The following is a 19,842-nucleotide window of genomic DNA, read 5'->3' as shown; positions in this document are numbered from 1 at the left end:
GGGATGGAGCCACCGGCGGCAAAGCACCCTGTGGGTTCTCCCTTTCAAAATCAGCTTTATTTTGCTTTTCAATCTGCACCACCCGTACCGCTTAAGACAACGTCTGCCCCCACCCCGGTTTGGACCGGGGCACCGCACCGCGAGGCTCCGTCTCCCCGCGCTGCACAAGCTGCCTTGGTGCCTGCGTACGATAAACCGGCCTTTTTTGCTTTTTGGGTTCCCTACAGTGACACCGCACTTAAAAACACCCTCAAATTCCAAGGGCGTGTCCTGCAGGGGAAGGCTGTCAGGCTGGGTGCCCCGCAGCAATAAGGTAACCAAGGATGAATAAATCTCTGCGCTGCGCTGGTTCTGAGGGGAGGCGTTGCTTCCAGAGGAGAGGTAGGACGAGTGCCTGCTTTGACAGCCACCTCACACTTGCTGCACCCTGCTCTGAACAGGCAGGGAGACAGAGACTAAGGGCTGCCAAGGTGAATCCCAACAAGGTCACCTCACGGGTCCTGCCTTCTCTGCGCAGCCCAGTGCTGGAGAGACAAAGGTTCATTTTCAGATTTCAATCTAACCTCTGCTGTCCTTCTTATGGGAGGGAGAGGGAATCTTTTTGGCCTTTAAGGAGAGACAGAGATTTACAATATACAGCAGAGCACAAAGTGCCTTGTAGTTTGTCCTCCAAGATTTCCATCTCCTTCCCAGTCTGCAGAGAGCAGACAAAGGCTGGAAAGAAGCATTAGGATGTAGAGGACTTACTTGCCTGGGAGAGAAGATGAAAGAGGCAATACAACTCAGAGAGGAAACCCAAGTGCTACAGCAGCACTCTCTGCTGATTACCCTCCTTTGTGCAATCCTCCACAGCACTCCCACACAACCTTGGCTCTCCAGCTGGTTTCCCAGAGCAACACCCAGCACCCATGAGCCCGGCAGCAACAACCACGGTTTCCAGATAATGAGCTCAGCTACTCAGGCACCACCAACACCATCTCTTACAAATCATGACAGCAGCTAATTTTTATTCAAGGAGAAAAAAAAAAAATGATTCTCCAACTCACTGATTGTGGTGAAGACGCTTGTGAAGCAGAAGTAATCCACGGCATTGAGTGAGAGCAGGTGATACAGAAACTGTTCCCGTTCTTCTTCACAGCGCAGGAAAGCGTAACGCTTGTAAAGTTTCCTGGTAGAAACAAAGACAGTGCTTTCTTGTTGAAAAAGTACCACGTGTCTTAAAAGGCATTTGAACCTCAAACCGCCAGAAGAAGAGTTGGTCTTCATGGGAAGTACAAACAGCAAGATTCCCCAGCTAATCCGAGCTGCTAGAAAAGCAGAGAAGGCATCTCCCCCTGTTCCACATGTGTTTTGCAGCCCACTGACATCTCCACGGTATCACAGCAAGGCTGCCGAGTTCGTCTTGTCACAGGGTCAGTTTTGGTGTCGCTGCAAAGCACAGGCACAAACTAACATTGCTCAGGGCAGCACACCTGAACCAACACACAGCAACCTCATTTCTTCCCCCTACCTTCCCACTGCAGAATAGCGTTGTCTAATAACCTGATCTTCCTTAGAAAGCTAACCAGAAGGCACCAAGCACCTGCAGGGGTGCTCCCGCCACTCTCCCATTTCAGCAATCCCAGTGTCCATCATAAGTTGCCCAAAGCAGCGCAAAGGCACACCAGGAGTTAACCTGGACCTGCTCTGAGAAAGCACAAAGCTTCAGCTGCAGTCTGAAGGCAGCAGGCTCCCAAAAGCTGCTGAGGTAAGTCGCTGTAGTCAAAACTGCAGGAAAAGACGGGTCTGCCACCGTGCCCTTCAGCTGAGCACCCAAGAGGTGACCGTCTCTAGCTACCCCTCTTTCCTCCTGTTGGCAGATTTGAGTATTTGGTAGCTTCTGGCATAATCATGCGTGGAACATCTCAGAGCCAGTTCTGGTAAGAACTGCATGCAATAGCTACGATGTTTTCCAAAGGTTTGGGGTTTTTTTCCTAAATATAGTGCTTGGAGAAAATAAAGTCAGGGAGCATATACGCAGGCAGATCCTTAAGTGCCTGTGCTTGCAAAGGAAGGCAAAGCTCCGGGGAGCTGCTATGTGGCTGGGATGGTTGGCCTCTGACCCAGCCCATGGCAGTCTGGATGGGTGCCTGCATTTGTATTGAGTCACCCCAACTCAGGGCTGCTGTGAGAAAAGGGACATTCCTGCCCCTGCAGCTCCATTTGCACAAGACACAGCAATTGTAAGGCTGTAAAGTGGCTTGGATCAACACACTGATCTGACCAAAACCTAACGCCTCCTTCCTGAAAATTGTGATTTGTTTTTCCAGGCAGGTGAGAGGACTTCTGCGCTGCTGGGTGGGCAGTACCTCTCCCCCTCCAAGAGCTACCCTCTGCCCTTCAATCATGTCTAGCTGGAAACCAGAGCACCCAAACAGGGTGCCTGGCACCTTGACACAACACCAGTGAGGAAGACGTGAAAGCGAAGCTTTGAGAAAAAGAGCCAGCTTACTTGGCAAGCGCCTGGTTGGAAAGCAGCTGCTTGAGGTGCTGAGACAAAAGCTTCTTCTCCAGAGAAAGCCTTATCCAGGCTCGGGCTCGCCCCACATCAGTCTTTATCTCACTCATGTTTTGAACATGCCTGAAACAGGTGGGAAAAATAAAATAAAATAGATGAATCGTAAAAATCCTACATGCTTCAAATAGCAACATCTAGTATGATGCAGCAGCTGAACTGGAAAATACCTCCTGACATAATTTATAGAGAAAGAGACCCCCAGTACAGCCCTGCAAAGTCCTGCACTATGGCTCAAGACCCTCGACAGCCCCAGGCTGGCCTGGGGACACAGGGCAGCCCTTCCCGGGAAGGGCAGGTTGTAACCCAGACACATTATAGCCTCTATCAGCTGCTTCATGTCCTGGCATTTGCTTGGCCAAGGTGAGCAGGAGTAGATCTGTTCATCCTTGCTTTGCCTGAGGTAGATGTCATCATGGACACTGCTAACACTTAAAAAAAGCAGCCACCTTACGGGACAGCCACTCCCTCAAGCAGCTGATGTGAGTGGGTATGTCTGTGAGGGTAGAGGACAAACACACATCTTAAGATTTTCTCTAAACCACAATCTACTCTGAACGCTCTAAAAACCCATTGGTGGTGTCAGCAACGGGAAATCCGAGAAAAAGAGGATTGTTGGGGTAAAAGTAACAGACGGTCACAAGCAGAGTCACATTTTCATGGCCCTTGTGTAAGTGGCAATCTGAACAGCCCTCCAACCACATGCTTGGTCTGTAGGAAAGCAGAACTGTTCCTTAGGGGCTTTCTTCTATGGTTTTGGTTTTATTTTTTTTTTCCAACTTCCCATATTTCAGTTTGGAGAATACCAGATACCTTTAGAAGAGGAAGACAACTACCATGGCATGTCAAAGCTGCTTCCAAAAAGCACCCACTTTGTTAAATAAAGAGCAAGCAAAATGAGTAACAGTTTCCAGCAGGGAAAAAAAAAGGCTGAAATGTCTTAATTTTCACTCAGTTTGCACATTAAGTGCACAGGCAATTCAGTTCTCCAAACCTCTGAGGCAGGCTCCAAGTACCATCAGCCGAGTCCGAACTCATCTCTGTTGCCATTCACAACCCCTGCGTCTTCCTTGCAGGCCCTCTACACATTGCTGAGTGTTAGGGAATGTGGCAATATTTACTCCAAGGAAAATCCAACAAAGTCATGCTGTGACTGATGCTTTGTAAATTGACTAGTACAGTCTCACTGTCTCGTGCCTTCCTCCATCTGTTATACCCAAGCGCGTGCTTTGTGCTATATTTGGACCCTGTATTATTTAAGAAAAATACTCTCTTGTTTATTGAGCTTCTAACGTAACAGGGCTAGAGCCTTCAGGGCAAATTTGCGAAGTACAACTTAGTGCTGTCCAGAAATAGGTGTCTGCTCTGACCAAATGAGATGGATGCCAGGGACAGCTCAGCAGCACTGTTGTCTGCTGGCTAACCTACTCGAATTCTTAAAATGCAGGTCTATCTTTGCGATCCAGGCTGAGGTGTCTGTATCACAGGCCTCTGTATGTACATCTCTGAAGCACTGTTAGGAAGAAACAATCAGGAGGAGTAATGGTAGCTGGCCAGCGGCAAAACCTATGTTACTTAAAATCCCTTTAAAAAATAATAATAATAAAAAAGATAGGTTTTTTTTTTTTTTTTTTAAGAAACCTTCCTCCTGTTTCTTAATGGGACACATGGGTAGTTTTCTGATGGAGCAAGTAAGAAGTGCTAACTCTCTGTGAGCTGTAAAACAAACCCAGAAGAGCACATTACACTGATAGAAGTCCTTTCCCTTTACAAGGAAGCTCAGCAGCCTCCCTCTGCCAGCAGCCATGCCTACCAGCTGAACCACTGCCAAGAGCCTTGCTCCTGGCATTGGAAAGCCTTTCACAGCTCAGAGCATGGCAGCCAGAGTTAGACCTTCCAGCCCAGACCACTAGGCATGTGATCCAGAGTCCCTGAGAAACAGGATGCACACTATTCATCACATTGAGACGCTCTCCTCAGGCATTTCAAGTCTTTTGAGATGAGAAGATCAAAGCACAGACTATCATCTCCCTTCCCTTCCCCCTCTATGCTCAGCCTGAATTACATCTAATATGAAACATAGAGTAGAATATGTTATTCTACTGTGAGAAGATTCAGGTACAGATGGACTCAACCTTATTCCATGCATGCTCCGTACCTCTTCATTACCTGTTTCTGGTTCAGACTGGATTGGCATTAATTGTGCATTTGGGAAAAATAAGGATCTGCAACCACGCAGCTTGCCAGAAACACTAAAAAGATTCAGGATCAGCAAAAGCAGACTGTAACAGAACAGAGCATTCAGGAACTCAGATTTATTTTGCTCTCAGTTGTGAGAGTCAGAACACCTCTATTTTTATCGGTGACCTAAGTGTGAGCACTGTATGCTAACCATCACACAGCAAACTGTTCTTGTCAGGGCACTGAACAGCAATTTCAATGCAACTGCCTAGGTAGGGACTTGCTTTTAATCCCATTAGTAATAAAGAAAAATCTATTTTCCCTGTCAAATGTAAGCCTGGGGTATGGCGAGACATATTCTGCAAACAGCTGTGCTGACGAGAGAGGATACAGCCATGCCCCCGAGGCCGGCGTGCATGCTCCCAAGCTGTACTACCTCATCCCGTGTAGGTGGCAGGTCTTTGCCCACCCAGATCCTTTCACTGCAGCAGGTTAAGCATCGCTGCTGCGGGGCCAGCGCCTGGAGCTTGCATCCTTCACTGCAAGATTCCCGTGGGAGGGGAGGCACGACGCGGGCATGAATGTAAGCACTGCAAGGAAAGGCTTGCCCGAAGGAGAAGGACCTGAAACCTGAAGCCAGCTGGACCGAAGGTTTCGGGGAGTTGCCTTGGCACTGACTGGTCCAGCTGAACGTGAAGCGATGTGCCCAAGGGGTGAGGCCATACTGGAGGCAGGCCGCAGCAGGAGTCTGCCGGGGAGCTGGAAGAGGGGTGGGAGGGATGCTGCAGAACTTCACCTAGGGGAAAGGCTGAAGGGCATACCCCAAACACTTGTGCAGAGAACCAAAATAAACATCTTGAGCTTCTTCCTTACCACATTTAAGATGCCCAGCTTTGCGAGGGAGGCAGAGGACACCACGTTACCTGTAGCTCATCACACATCCAGAGCATGACTGTGATTCAGCCCTGCTTTTTAAGTTGTTTACATAACCTTGCATGAGCCATCAAAACCAAGCTGTGCTTAAGGCAATGCTTAATCCTCTAGCCATTAGTTCAGTTAGCGCTGCAACCCCAGCAATTTAACAATTACCCATCCTTCTAGCTTCAGCACAAACCTGTGTGTGCAAACAAATATTAAGCAGCGTTCCTTCCGAGCAGGAGAAAGTATGCCACGAGATTAGGGATGACAAATTCAACTCACCATCTGCCCAGCATTTTCTATGACCAGACATGTTTGTGGATAATCATGAATACCCAAGATATTATTACAAAAAGGTTCTGCTTCTGCACTTTTTCTCTGAAAAGCAGTGGAAACACTCTGGTGGTTCAAGCAAAGGAGCTCAGATCCGTGCTGAGCTTTCATTACTCAAGTAGCACGCAGAAGGCGCAACGCACGCACGCAGCAGCGAGCGCACACGGCCTCCTCTGTCAGCACTCCCTGCCCCCAGCACACCAGTTTCCGCTCCAGATCCTCCTTCATCCTTTCCTCACACCGATCCTCTACATGCCTGTCAGCCTCACAGGACTGAATTAAGTAAATAGCTGCCGGGTCCCATGGGAGGGCTGCTAAAATGACAGACCCGTGTTCAAAATGACCTCTGGGCATTATGCTCCTAATCACACTGTGTACATTCTCCCTCCCTCCCGCTTTCACATGCTGGTTTAGCCTGATGTGGCATGTTGTGTTCTTCGAAATCAGAGCACAAGACTCAAACTACATAGAATCAAACAGAAAGGTTGTACGCTGCAGGTGGGAAGCACAGTTATCTTCTTTCAGAAAAAGTCTGACTAATCTGTGGGATGTCACATCAGAGAAAAGAAATTAAATCTGTAATAACACATGGTGAAAATCACATCATGGTAATAGTGTTTTTGGGAACTAGCCACAATTAATCTTATTTTTACCAGAAGATTTTTTGCTGTATTTTTACATGAAAGGGCATAGTACTGCAAGAAACAACAGTCACGTCGTCTCACAGGTTAAATTGCTAGCAGCTCTCTACAGACGAGCATTATCGCAGTGCTCCTCCCCTCTCTTCACAGCGCTTTCACCCCACTGCAGTGCTTAGCTCTAGCAAGCGAAGTGTCAAAACAGCAGCTTGGTCAAGGAGATGTCCTGAAGAACAACTGCCTGGTGGTGTCATGTCAGCCTCCACCTCCTGTAACTCTCTAATCCTCACCAGTTCTCAACCAGCACTTCCTAAAAAGCTCTCCAGAGCCAGGCTGTGATCTCCTACAGAGCAACTGCACTTACTTCACATTCCAGCTTTAAACTCACCCAAATACTAGGTTTGATTACACTCCTAAGTTTGTACATTTATAACTATTCGTCATAAAATACTAACTGAAAAGAAAGAATATTGCTCAGCCATTGCAAGCAGGGTTTTGTAACTCTTTGCTTGTCTATCAGCTGCGCTTGTTTGGTCAGTTATTTAAAACAAACAAACTCGACGTACCAAGGAATTCAACATATCTGCTGTTCTTTGCAGAAGTTGGCTTTACGTGCTAGTTTTGGCCAGGATGCAGTTAATTTTCTTCCTAGTAGGTAATATGGGGCTGAGTTTTGGATTTGTGCTGGAAACAGTGTTGATAACACAGGGATGTTTCAGTTACTGCCCAGAGTCAAGGCCTTTTCTGCTCCTCACCCCCCCCCACCAGTGAGTGGGCAGGGGGTGCACAAGAAGCTGGGAGGGGACACAGCCGGGAGAGCTGCCCCCAACTGACCACAGGGATATTCCATCCCATATGGCATCATGCTCAGCACATAAAGCTGGTGGAAGAAGAAAGAAGGGAGGGCATTTGGAATGATGGTGTTTGTCTTCCCAAGTAACCATTACATGTGATGGAGCCCTGCTTTCCTGGAGATGGCTGAACAACCGCCTGCCCATGGGAAGTGATCAATGAATTCCTTCTTTTGCTTTGCTTGTGTGTGTGGCTTTTGCTTTACATTTTAAACCGTCTTTATCTCAACCCACGAGTTTTCTCACTCTTTACTTTTCTCATTCTCTCCCCCATTTTGCCATGGCAGGAGTGAGTGAGCAGCTGTGTGGTGCTTAGGTGTTGGTTGGGTTAAACCACGACCCTGCTAGAACCACCACCCAGGGAAAACAAAATCCCCAGTAAAACTTGTGTGGTTTTCATTGGCTTTTAGCTAAAATAAATCAAGTAAACAAGCACATAAGTTTTGTAAACCCAAAGCCAGTGAGGATCTTCACCTTAATGCTACACAATTAAGCCCCAGTTAATGCTTTAGGAAACTGTGTACCTCATATCTTGTATCAGGGAAACCCTCAAAGTAGGCAGAGTAATTCCTGTATCAGACTTTCGTCTTTCTGTTCCAACAGCAACTACAATGGAGAAAATAGATGAAGTTAATACAAAATTACAGTAACGGTCTGCTAAGCATTTGTTTTACATACAGCTGAAAACAATCTTAAGTGGCTGGTAACTGCAATGTTTCTGTGCATTATCATTCACTCTATCCTGGAAATGTAGAAGCAGACCAAACGAAAAATGCTTAATACATTACCAATTCCTTCCTTAATTCAGCACTGAACTCTGAGATTTAACAGCTTCCTTTTTGAAGTTCGAAATACGTTAACATAAATCTGTACGGTGGTGTTTCATTAGTAAAATGTTTTTATGGAAAGCTCATAACTGAGAAGGATGAGATAAAATTAAGCTACAATAGCATATTCGATGCTAAGAATGCCACGCATTTCTGTGCTCTGCTACTGTGATCAAACTGCTTTGTGGTGACACATTTTGCTCTCAGGAATTTGTGCCTGCCAGCCAGATTGCTTAGTGCATTACTCATTGAAGCTTATTAAAATGTTTTTACATGAGTGAGACTAGTTTGTCCATAGATGTGTCTTTGAGGACTGATCACACAAGTTCCCAACTGTAGGAATTGGAGGATTGCAGAGTCCTTGAAAGATGACCCACGAAAGTTCAGAGAAACTGTCTGTGGGCAGGGAGATCTCATGGTCATCAGAAAATCAACCTCTCTCACAACACAGCAGTAATTTAGTGATTGTAAAGGGCCAAACCAAAGCATAAACTGAGCACCTGACTGATGGATAGAGGTTAATTACGCAACTTCTGAACTGTACGGTCCACCAGTATAAATATGTATTGAACTTGGAAATATTCACGCTGGGATTTGAGACAGATTATGCTCTCTGAAAGAAAAACGTCAGCTGTTTCAGACATAGCTCCACACCTTCAGCTACTTCAAAAATCATCTCTTGCAGAAGTACTGCTTCTCACACCTCACTCAATGCTGATTAAAAGGGAATGAAGGTAGTGAACAGACATTGAGTGATTTTCTAGACAGGGTTAAGTACTATGCTCATTTGCCTCCAACGATGTCAATCTATTTTGTCCAGACATCAAAGCATCTTCATAATGATTATAAAAGGTCTCAAAATGTAAATGTGATATTGGCAATCAAATACACTGAAAATCCTGCATGGATTATGTAACCACACATAAATGTGGTTACACTGTTCCTCCCAGGCCTGAGTTCATTCATGTGATGGAGCCTTCATGGACTGAACTGCTGAGTACTCACCCGGGGACTCTGCACTATGCTCTTGCTTCTCTTCTCTCTCCTGGAACTGAAGTAAATGGGACCACAGAGCAGATTTCCCCTGAAAATTGAATATGTAGTATGTAGCTTTAAATAAATGAGGCAAAAGAAGAGGCTGGTGAACGTGGCAAAATAATGAGATGGTACTTCAGTGGGCCAAGAGTTCAATGTTGAGAGGCAGTCCTTCACCTTTGGCCAGGAGACCTCGGGGAGAGGATCATCCCACTGACCTTACAGTCACACTGCCCACCTTGTTTCTTTGTCCTCTAGCTGAGTTTCCCTTTTGAAGGTTGAATGAGAAGAAACTAAACACCTGACACCACTATTGCAATTTCAGAGAATCACAGAATGGTTTGGGCTGGAAGGGACCTTAAAGATCATCTAGTTCCAACCCCCCTGCCATGGGCAGGGACACCTTCCGTAAGACCAGGTTGCTCAGAGCCTCATCCAGCCTGGCCTTGAACACTTCCAGGGATGGGGCATCCACAGCTTCTCTGGACAACCTGTGCCAGTGCCTCACCACCCTCTCTCAGAAGAACTTCTTCTGATATCCAATCTAAACCTCCCCATTTTCAATTTAAACCCGTTACCCCTTGTCCTGTCACTACAGTCCCTTGTAAAAAGTCCCTCCCCAGCCTCAATCTCTCTTATTTCCAGAGATACCTTTCAAAAAACAATCTGCCACAAGCAAAATCCACAAACCACCCCCAAGACCTTCCAAGATCAACCAGGGACTGATCCCAAAGATACCTCCCACTCTAAAGTTGGAATGACACCACTGAGTAGCCACTTAAAAGGTAGAGATGGCATTCAGTATTAGCTAGAGTATTGTACACACAAAGTCCCGGGTTTCCAGTTACCAACCTGCTTGACCTGTAGACCATGGCTCCAGATTCTTTCTAGCAGGTCACAGAGACTAGCAATCAAGGTATTTTCCTCCAGACCCGTTATGTTGGCTTCTCCATGTCCCAGTTCAACTGCTTCATGGCCCATCTTCTCTACCAACATGCGCTTAGTCTTTAAAAAAAAAAAAAAAAATCCACAAAGGTTTCTAAGAATGTTATTCAACAAGGGAGAGAATATATAGCTAAGTTTAAGTAAACATGCTTATTCTAGAGATCATTGCTAATGGCCCAACCAGAAAAAACTTTGAATCTCTTTACAGAGATTGTAAATTAAAAAAAATAATTAAAGAATACGTTTGCAGGATTAATCCATACTGTCCTATTTCTATTCCCTTTATCTATTCCTTTATCTATTGTCCTATTCCTACACCTTTGATTTACTACCAACCAGTATCAAAACCAGTACAGAGCTAGATATATTTTCAGTCTTACTCAGTATCTGTTATCCTTCTTGCTGCAGCTATTGAAGTTGAAAACTCAGGTAATACAGTACAACACCAACTGCAACTGATACAAAGACACACAGAAATTTATTTCCATGGCTGTAAAAGCTTCTTCAATATTAGAAACTGCTATACTTCAATACTTCATTTGTTTGCATAAACAACACAGCAGCTGCGCATGCTGAACACTTCCTTTTCAGACCACGGGTCTCGAGCCCGTTCTGTTTAGGCTACATTTACGTATGAACAATTAAAGGAAATCCTCCCGAAGATGTCTGTTCATGATGATCCTCCTTCCCGTCCTTTTTATTCATTTCACCAACTTTGACCGCATAAACAGAAGAGTGATAATATGTTTCTTTATTTTCTAGTTGTTAAAAAAATATAACACCAAGGGGACATCCGCCCTGCAGTAACCTGGTACAGCAACAGAGCGATGCTGTTCCAGTGGTGAAAGGCTCTCACCATCTACAGATGCTATTTAGGCTCAGCGTACGCCAGGGGAGGGCAGGCGGCGGGAAGGGGGAGGACGTACCTTCATGCGGCATTACTTCAGTACCCCTTCCACAAATTTCCAGTTGGTCTGTGCGATCACAGCTGGAGAGAGGTCTGAGAGTTTGGGCTGCCTTAAATTTTTTCCTAAACTCCTCGCTTCCTGCATGTATTTCTAAAAATAAACAGAATAAGTTTAGCCATTACAAGTCAGAGGGATTCTCCTTGCCCTAATCCTAAGCAAGCAACTGCTGGTGAAAAGGCACGAGCTAGTGTTAATCTAGGAACAACATCATGACTTGTCTGATGCTTAGGTGTTGGGCTGGAGAAGTGGAAAGCTCCCTTTTGACAACAGAAAAAGCAAGATGTTTACCTGCGTGGAACAGAAGCAGTCAACGTTAGCTAGTGAACTGTTAGCCACTGCAAGTGAATAAAAGTGCGATACCTTCATTCATCAATAAAGTAAAAATACCAAGCAAAGTTTCTTTCCATTGTTAAAATTTGATTATCGCTTTAATAAAAAAATAAAAATTGAAAGCCATTTGTCTAATTTCTGACCAGAATATACATGAATTGAAAAAAAGCCATTGAAAATAAATTACAAGAAGCAGAAATAAATTTAGTGAAAGACAAAGATTTGATTCATTACTTTTCATCTGGATAGTTTATATGGGGGGCAAAAAAAAAAAAATCATACTTGATTTTGTTCTTAATTAACTTTGTAATTACAAGTGAAGCTCACTTTAAACAAAACTGTCATTCAGGATCATTCATATTTTTATTGTGGGGTGATTAATTGAGAAATACGAACAAAAATTGGTGTGCTCTTTAAAAAAAGGATCCAAGCTGTAGTAAGAGTTTTAAACCTTCCTGCTGCATCACCTTATGGTTCAGGACTTTTTTTTTTCATTGTGAGGTGTTTTTGTTGTTTATTTGGTTTGTTTGTTAAGCAACAAATCCCAAACCACTCAACAGTGTCATCTGCCCCAACATCATCAGTGAGGGGGGTACACACTGAGCCAAAGCGAAGAAGTTGTCCGGATATAGGTGTGCAAATATGAAGACTATCAAAAAGATGCCCAAGCAATATTCGTAAAGTTTTTGTTAAAAAGAGTAAAATAATAAAATATTGCGGAATAAAACAGCCTTGAAGCACAGGGTTCATAGCCTGATGTGGGAATGCTCCATTTCCATGGTGTGTTTTTGGTGGATGGCATGTGACAGTGATGGTTATTCCCCCGAGAGGAGTGGATCACGCTCCTCCAGAGACAGCACTGCTGCTGGCTGCATTTCCTGGGGAACCGAGAGGACACTACGGCTGCTGCATTCTCAGAGCTCGTTATCTGGGAGAAAAAAAACTTATTTTGGAAAAGCAAAGTCCAAACACATTGAAGTTGCTCACTTTTTCTTTCTTTTTTTTTTTTTTTTGTAATGAGAGAGTACAGTTTTTCTGACACGTTTGGATTTTTTGAAAACAAAATTCGGACATGAATCACTTAACATCAGTCCCACAGGTCAGACAAGAATGTTGGGTTCTGCCTTGGAAAGCTGCGTTCAGCAGAAGTGCTCAGCTAGGTAATTACAGTTTATCAATACTGTAGGGACTTGAAAAGTAGTTGAAAAACTACCTGTGGGAATTAAAAAAAAAAAAAAAATCAGATGATGAAAGCATGTTGTTCAGCACACAATTTCACAAGCAACTTCCTTCTAACTCAGTGCAAAAATTAGCAATGACAACAGTGAAGTAGTAATACAGGGAATGTGTGATTAGCAAATCTAATATTTATTTTAAAACATAAGGGGATAAATAAAATGCAAAGTGTGGTTATAGTCCAAAGAGTACAAACCATGGATAACCTTTATTCATCATAGGTCTTGTTATTGTATCAAATAAATTATTAACTCTTGTAGGTTCAAAAGAAGAAGAAGGGTGGGATGAAAGATCCAATTGTTTGCCATTTGCCTGTTTATCAGCATCCACATGCCACCACCTTCTTCCACAATGGGATGCGATGATCCAGCAGTCAGAAAGCAATGATTTTTGCATTTGACACCCTAAGCTGAACTGCCAGGCAAGCAACATGGGAAAAAACGAAGCAAAAATAATTCTCGTCTTTCAGCCTTGGAGCAGTCATGTTTGCCAGGGAGCTGGCATGGAAGCCTAGAGATGATTTCCAGCTACTTTTCTGATTATAACCACACTTCCAGGTGCTACATGGATGTGCTCATACTCTACGAGAAGGGAAGAGGTTTGAGGTGCAGCGAAGACAGAGGTTCCTCACACTAACACCACCTCAAAAGCAGCTTTCAACAAGAAAAACCTAAAACATACCAGGCAGCATTCAGAGAAGGATTTTTTAGGAGGCCGTGCAGGAGGGGGTGGTCCCTGATCCCACTCCCAGAAGGCCATTGAGTTCTGACGAAGCAAAAGCTCCTCCGATGGCTAAGAGGAGGCAGATGCCCCAATGGCAGAATAGCCAGAAAGAAAGAGGAGACAAAGCAAAAGAAGCATGCATATGATCCACAGCCAAAACCAGAAGAAAGTAAATACATGACAACGTATTGAAAAGGCTCTGCTGAGGTCTACACACAAGGCAACGTTTGAAATATACTTGCAAAGCCACATTAGCAAAAATAGCAAGAGACAGGTACAAATGCTGTTTTGCTGTGTTTCCATGAAACATCATTCGAAGCTGCGGTTCAAGAGCCCACTCATCCACTTGGGTTCTTTCAGGGTGGAAATGCCATTGCTGGCCAACGTTATTCAGCGAGATTTACCGCAAAACAGCAGGCATGCGTTATTTTTGCTAGTAACATACAGAAGAAACACATGGGCATCAATGGAAATATATGGCAGAAAATGTTTAATGAAGGATGAGAAACTGAAAAGATGGGACAGAAATGTGTGTGTGCGACTGACATTTACAGGATAGATGGGAGTTTTCAAGCTTTGGGCATAAAAAGGCCCCAAAGTCTTAACCTTTCAAATAGGCTTACTCATGTCAGGAATCTATGTAAGAGGAAAAAAAGAACCTTGAAAAAAGAATGAGAGTCCTGCTTCATTCGCCTCAGTGGCACTGACATTTATTCAAGGACTTGACTTAGACCTTCACCCTGGCCAGAGCTCGGCGGCTGCACGCAGGCAGGGTACCAGGGCTCTGCTCTCTGCGTGCGGTTACACGACTGGGGTCTGTATCAGCAAGTGAACTGTTTTCCTCATGACAAAGGGTCTATCTTACTCCAAAATAAAAAAAGCATTTCATTTCTGTTGTGTGTTTGAAGTGGCACAACATAGACAAGCATCTACGACAAGCAGCATCTAAATGAAATGGCTGCAGAGACCCACACAAACCTTTTGGTAGCAATAAAACTGCCCCAAGTAAGAACCCATCGCCTGCCTAGGCCTCACCTCCTGGATCACAACCTTGTGCCACCGTGGATGACGCCACCTACCTCCCTCAAATCGTTGTCCAGCCCGATGTGTTCCGAGTGCTGCCGCAGGCGGTCTTTCCTCCGCTGTGTGGTCGTGCTGCGGCTGGCCCAGCGGCTGGAAAGTCAGAGAGAGAGAAGACACGAGAGGTGAAGACAAAAAAATGAGGAAGGAAAGCCTGGATCAGGAGGCAGAGAACATCTGGCGGGTCTGCAGCAGGAGTTGCGAAAGCCCAAACCTGGATGTTGCAGTAGACACAGGTACAAGCTGGTGCCTGACCTCCCCATGGGAAACGGCCTGGGGGAAGACAGCCCAGCTTGCACCCATGGCACAAGAGCCATATGGAGATGTGCCTGCTGCCTGCCAGGGTCTCCAGTGAGAGCTCCTGTGTTACCCGAAATGCAGATCCTTGATGCCACCACCAGGAAAGTCATTGTACTTAGTTACCCAACACCACCGTTCCTTGCTGCATTTGTGGGAATTTGGTAAAAATGGTGTCTGTAGGAACAAACAAAATGCAGTGATGGATTTTAAGTAACAACTTCTAAGATTTTCCTCTTTTGTGAGAGCTGCTACTTCTCCTTTCTCTGCTTTCTGTGGTACGTCCAGGAATTATTTCAGAGAAATTTCTTTCTGACAGTAACTACTGTGATATTGGGTGCACTTATGCCTAAAGGCTATAAGTAATACTGATGTTGCTGGGATTGATCATGTTACTATCTTCATCATATCTTTTTTTTGCATCGCTTTCTAAATACCACAGAAAGCCTGTATTTGTTCTACATGTTCATATATGTCCAGTTGAATTTTTTCCTCAGCAGAAGCAGCCACTTGGTAACCAGGTTTGAAACCAATCAACCTTAAAGCTCCATGATATAAAAAGGCCTGAACCACAGGCCTCGAACCAAAGTTGACTTCTGGGTGAACCTCCTGACCAGTATCATATCAGCATGAAATATGACTGTGAGAATATCCGCAGATCGTTAGTGAAATATGTATGGTCATTACTGAAATATGTATGATTATTAGCAAAAGATGTAGCTTAGACAAAATACAACTTTCCTTGTTTAGAGACATGTTTCCTTGTCAAGGCCATGAAGCCAGATGTCCGGCCTTGTTTGGAACTATGTGGTCAAAGCCAAACAGATAAAGACACTCCCTTGATTCTTCCCTGAACCCTGGCCAGGCTGTGGGAGGAATCTAAGAGAAGAGTGACACCAGATCTTTCTGTGCCCTTTTTCTATAATTTGTTTGTTAGACTGTATAAAAGCAGGACCCTCTCACAGCGAAGGTGGAGCCTCACCTACAAGTGGACGCACTGCGTAGGACTTCCCAATTTCTGGGAACGGTTCTCCAATCCTTGGCTGTAACGGGGCTCCCCAGCAGACACACGAATGTGGATAATGGCAAAGTAGTAGGGAATTGGTGATGTATCTTCCTTAACCACTGTCGCTAACTCTGTGTAGTGGTGATCAGGTGCATTACTGTGGTGTGTTTTATTCTTGCTGTATTATTTCACTTCTTCTTCTACTGATTTAAACATAAGTAAAAGATAAGCCTTACTTCTTCAACCTGGTATCTGTGTCCTTTGTGCTGTCCCCATCCATTGGCCACACACGCCCGATTGTCCAAACCCCTTTATGCCAGATACTATAATGCAACACACAATAATTCTGTCAAAAGGAATTTCTAGTCTGATTGTAGGGTTTCTAATAATACCATAGCCTTCTGTCAAATCCTTGAAACAAAAACAACTGGTGCAGAGAATAAAGAAGTTAATATGCTGTTCATAAAAGAAAGCTGAAATAACACTGTATAAGGCGACATTTAAAAATTAATGCACATGAGGGCTATATCTTCAGAATGATATTACCTGATTACTGGGGTTGTGTTTATTAAATTAAAAGTATCTTTCAAATACAGTAAAAAAAGAGAAAAGCCTTTAAGTGTATAGCCTTTCACTCGCTTTTGAAGTGATCTGTTCTGCCTCTCTCCTGCACTCGGAAGTTAAAGAGCAAAACCAAGGGGAAGCAGAACACAAAGCCTGCCCAGGGCAGCACTCCACCTCCAGTGCCTGGTGGGGAAGTATGAATAAGGCTCTACCTACGGGAGGAAACTGCCTGGAAGAATTTGAAGGGATAACCTAAATTTGGAAGAAAATAGATGAAAGAAAGGAAAAAAAAAAAACCCAAAAAAACAACCCCACACCAATTCCTCAGCAGGTAAACAGAAGACCAAATTTTGGTTAACTGAACAGATAAAAAGGGCAAAAAGTCACAGGAACTATAGTTTTTATGGTCAGAGTCCCTTCCAACCTCCCAAATAACATCAAGAAAACAAGTACAAAGGAAGAAATAAACATCTGGGTCTTCATGTAATTATGGTTCAGCACCCTACCATGACAAGAAGTTTATTTTTTAAGCAATGCAGCCTCAAGTCTCTGGCAACTAAACAAAACAGCCCAGTAGGTGTCTGCACAGTAAATGCTGGTACCTTCTCAGAGGAATACATTACTGACAGAAGTGTCTTTGCACCTCCTCAGAAGTTTTAAAAATATACAGCCCGTAAGTTTAATATGTCACTACCTCCCCCCCTTCCGAAGCAACAGCTAACACCTCATTAGGTGACAGAGAGGGGAAGTAAAGCCTTACATTTTAATAATCTCAACAAGGAGAAATGCAGCAGAAAAAACACCCCCTCTAACAGCGGATAGCAGATGTAGAAGTGACTTTAGCTACTTGGCTCTGGTGACCTTGCATTTACTGCAAGTTGGTGCCACATTTCACAGGACAGAGTGCCACTAATACATTGGAAATTTGAATTTTAGATCAAATAATACCCATATAATTTTTTTTGCTCCAATTTACATGGTATCTTCCAAATCCTAGACAAAGCTTGGATCCCTCTCCACCTGCATTTCTGCAGCTACTGAAGACTTGAATTGCTAGAAGCGTCCTTTGAGGGAAGACGTCTCACCGAAGGTGACAGCAGAATGAAAGCCACAGAATAATTACAAGTAATACACCATCATTAAAGCATTTTTCAGTTAATTCCAGCCCTGTACTCCACCTGGGAGAAGGCACAGACCATTCTCCATATTATTAAACAGAACTATTTAAACACACAAATGTAAAGATCATTGGGCATTTATGAGACGAAAAAAAAAAACACCCAAAACCCACAAAAAACCAACAAAACTGCTGCTCATTAGCTGGAGCAATTACATACACAGCAAGCTCCACACTCCCTCTTCCCCGACCTCTAAGCTGAGGAAGAGGAGCTGCCAGGGTGCTGGGTGAGGTCTGTGCATTCGGATACCGCTCTGAATCTCTCGGGGAGATTCTGTGAAGATCTAACAGCAGATAAGCCGGATTAAGCAGCTAAATCTTTTAAGGCTTTTTCTTTACTGGGCCATAAAGAATTTTCCCAAAATAATGCTTCAGCATTACAATAACCTTTCCCACCCCTCTCATCAGCAGCGATTGCATTTTAAATTACACCTCCCCGCCCTTTGCTCACTCAAAGTGATTTTAAAGAGGGTAAAAGCCCTTCTCAGTGGCCACACCACCTCCCTTGGGTTGCCAAAATCCCAAGCAGGTGCCTCTCCTGGCCCTGCCATCAGCTGCTGCCTTATTCACACCTCAGCAGTGAGGAAAGTTGTCCTTAGCCTTGGGCTTTTCAGTGAAACCACTACCATCCCTGTGGAGCGGATGCCAGAGGAGACGAAGCCCCCCTGCCTGGTCCCTGCCGTGAGGGACGAGCCCCGTGCTGCCCAGCGCCTGGGAGTGCATGCAGCACTGCTGTCCAGCCTTGGTGTTGCCCACCCAAGTACTCCCTGACCCCCAAAATGCTCTCTCCCCTTTATTTTTTCCCTGTAGAGCCATAAGCACGGACCACTGGCACCTTTCATTTGTTCCTCAGAGCAGAGGCATTGCTACCAGTGCCAGGTCTCCGGGGACAGAGCAGCTGCAGCCCGGGCGTTGTGTTGTGGAGAGCCCAAGGACAAGCTGCCTACATGGAGAAAAACCTCGTTCCAGTCATCTGCTTGAATGTGACTCCCGTGTCCAAAGGTGAATGCTCTTTACCTCCAGGGACTGCGAAGAAGCAGTGATATTCCAGAGGAGGGACCAGGGACGACTGTACTCTGTTAAATACAGAGAAACGAATCGAAGGTACCTCCAGCGGAGATTCTTAACACGAAGACAGCGAAGTCAGTATTGTTTAACATCAGATTAGACCCAGCAAGCATAGGAATAGGTTTGCAAAGGTTGGAGTAAATGTAAAGGTGACACTTGGAAAAGAGGATACTTAACCTGTGCTGCTTAATTTCTCTAATCAAAACGGTAAGGTAGTCAGCATCGAAGCTGAGCTGTCAGGAACCAGTATGACAATGCTGGCTATGCTGTACTGCAACCATGGGTACGTAGCTCTCTCCCCCTACCTTTGCCCCCTTCTTTAAAGCTCCATGGAGAAAGGAAGAAATTACGCCTACCCAAAGCAGACATGGGTGTAACAGGCAGGATATGTACCACGATGCATGCAACATGCTGCTAGAGAACTTCATTCACAGACGGGTTTAACCAATATTGCCATCACCAGGAAAAATCACTATCGCAATTTACGATCTAATCAGAGTGATAACAGAAAAAAGGAAGGAGACAAATGCATTTGTAAGACAGAACCTAAAACTCCCCATATAGACCATCTCCTGAGGCAGACTGCTATTTAGGTCCATAAATCATGGCAATACCCTTTTTTCCTGTATACTTACGTCAAAGGAGTTATCTGACTGTTTCTGTAGGCACAAATTAGCACATATCTGTGTCACGCCCTCCACCAAATCCCCCTAAAGCAGCCTGCACATTAAATACACACAGACCGCACATGTAATCTGCTTGGGTTCCGGAGTAGTTTGCCTGGGACTACACAGAGATCCCGAGTCAAATACATGTCAGCCTGAAGAAGTTAAAAGGAAGGCTGAAACCCGGGTGGGCAGACAGGGAGGGACTCTGCACTGTGAATCTGCTCTGCACACACTGCTCCGTGGTAAGGGGGATGAAGGCTCAAATAGAGACTAGTGCACCTTTTCCATCTCTGCGGGAGGGCAGAACAGGAAAGGTTTTAAACTGCTGATCAGGTGGACAAAAATGAGCAAAATGCCTTGCGGAGAGCGGGCTTGCACTGACAGGCTGTCTCGTCAGATTATATGAAAATAAGTGATTTACAAGGGTAGGACCCACAACCACC

At 44.7% G+C, this 19,842-nt stretch overlaps 1 protein-coding gene across 1 annotated transcript in view; it reads right to left on the bottom strand.

The window, feature by feature from the left end:
- Positions 1 to 1,046: 1,046 nt before the first annotated feature.
- The window catches only part of LOC104503060 (DENN domain-containing protein 5B-like), a gene marked incomplete at both ends in the record, with an annotated part of 50,624 nt that continues 31,828 nt past the window's right edge, over positions 1,047 to 19,842 (bottom strand). The window contains 7 exon segments of the mRNA XM_010148872.1: positions 1,047 to 1,168; positions 2,492 to 2,620; positions 8,000 to 8,081; positions 9,308 to 9,386; positions 10,190 to 10,342; positions 11,209 to 11,340; positions 14,619 to 14,712. Coding sequence (XP_010147174.1) covers positions 1,047 to 1,168; positions 2,492 to 2,620; positions 8,000 to 8,081; positions 9,308 to 9,386; positions 10,190 to 10,342; positions 11,209 to 11,340; positions 14,619 to 14,712 — 791 coding nt within the window.

The sequence above is a fragment of the Eurypyga helias genome, unplaced genomic scaffold (assembly GCF_000690775.1).
Source record: "Eurypyga helias isolate BGI_N326 unplaced genomic scaffold, ASM69077v1 scaffold9143, whole genome shotgun sequence".
NCBI lineage: Eukaryota > Metazoa > Chordata > Aves > Eurypygiformes > Eurypygidae > Eurypyga > Eurypyga helias.
The sequence above is the reverse complement of the archived record's forward strand: the minus strand, read 5'-3'. Positions and strand labels throughout refer to the sequence as shown.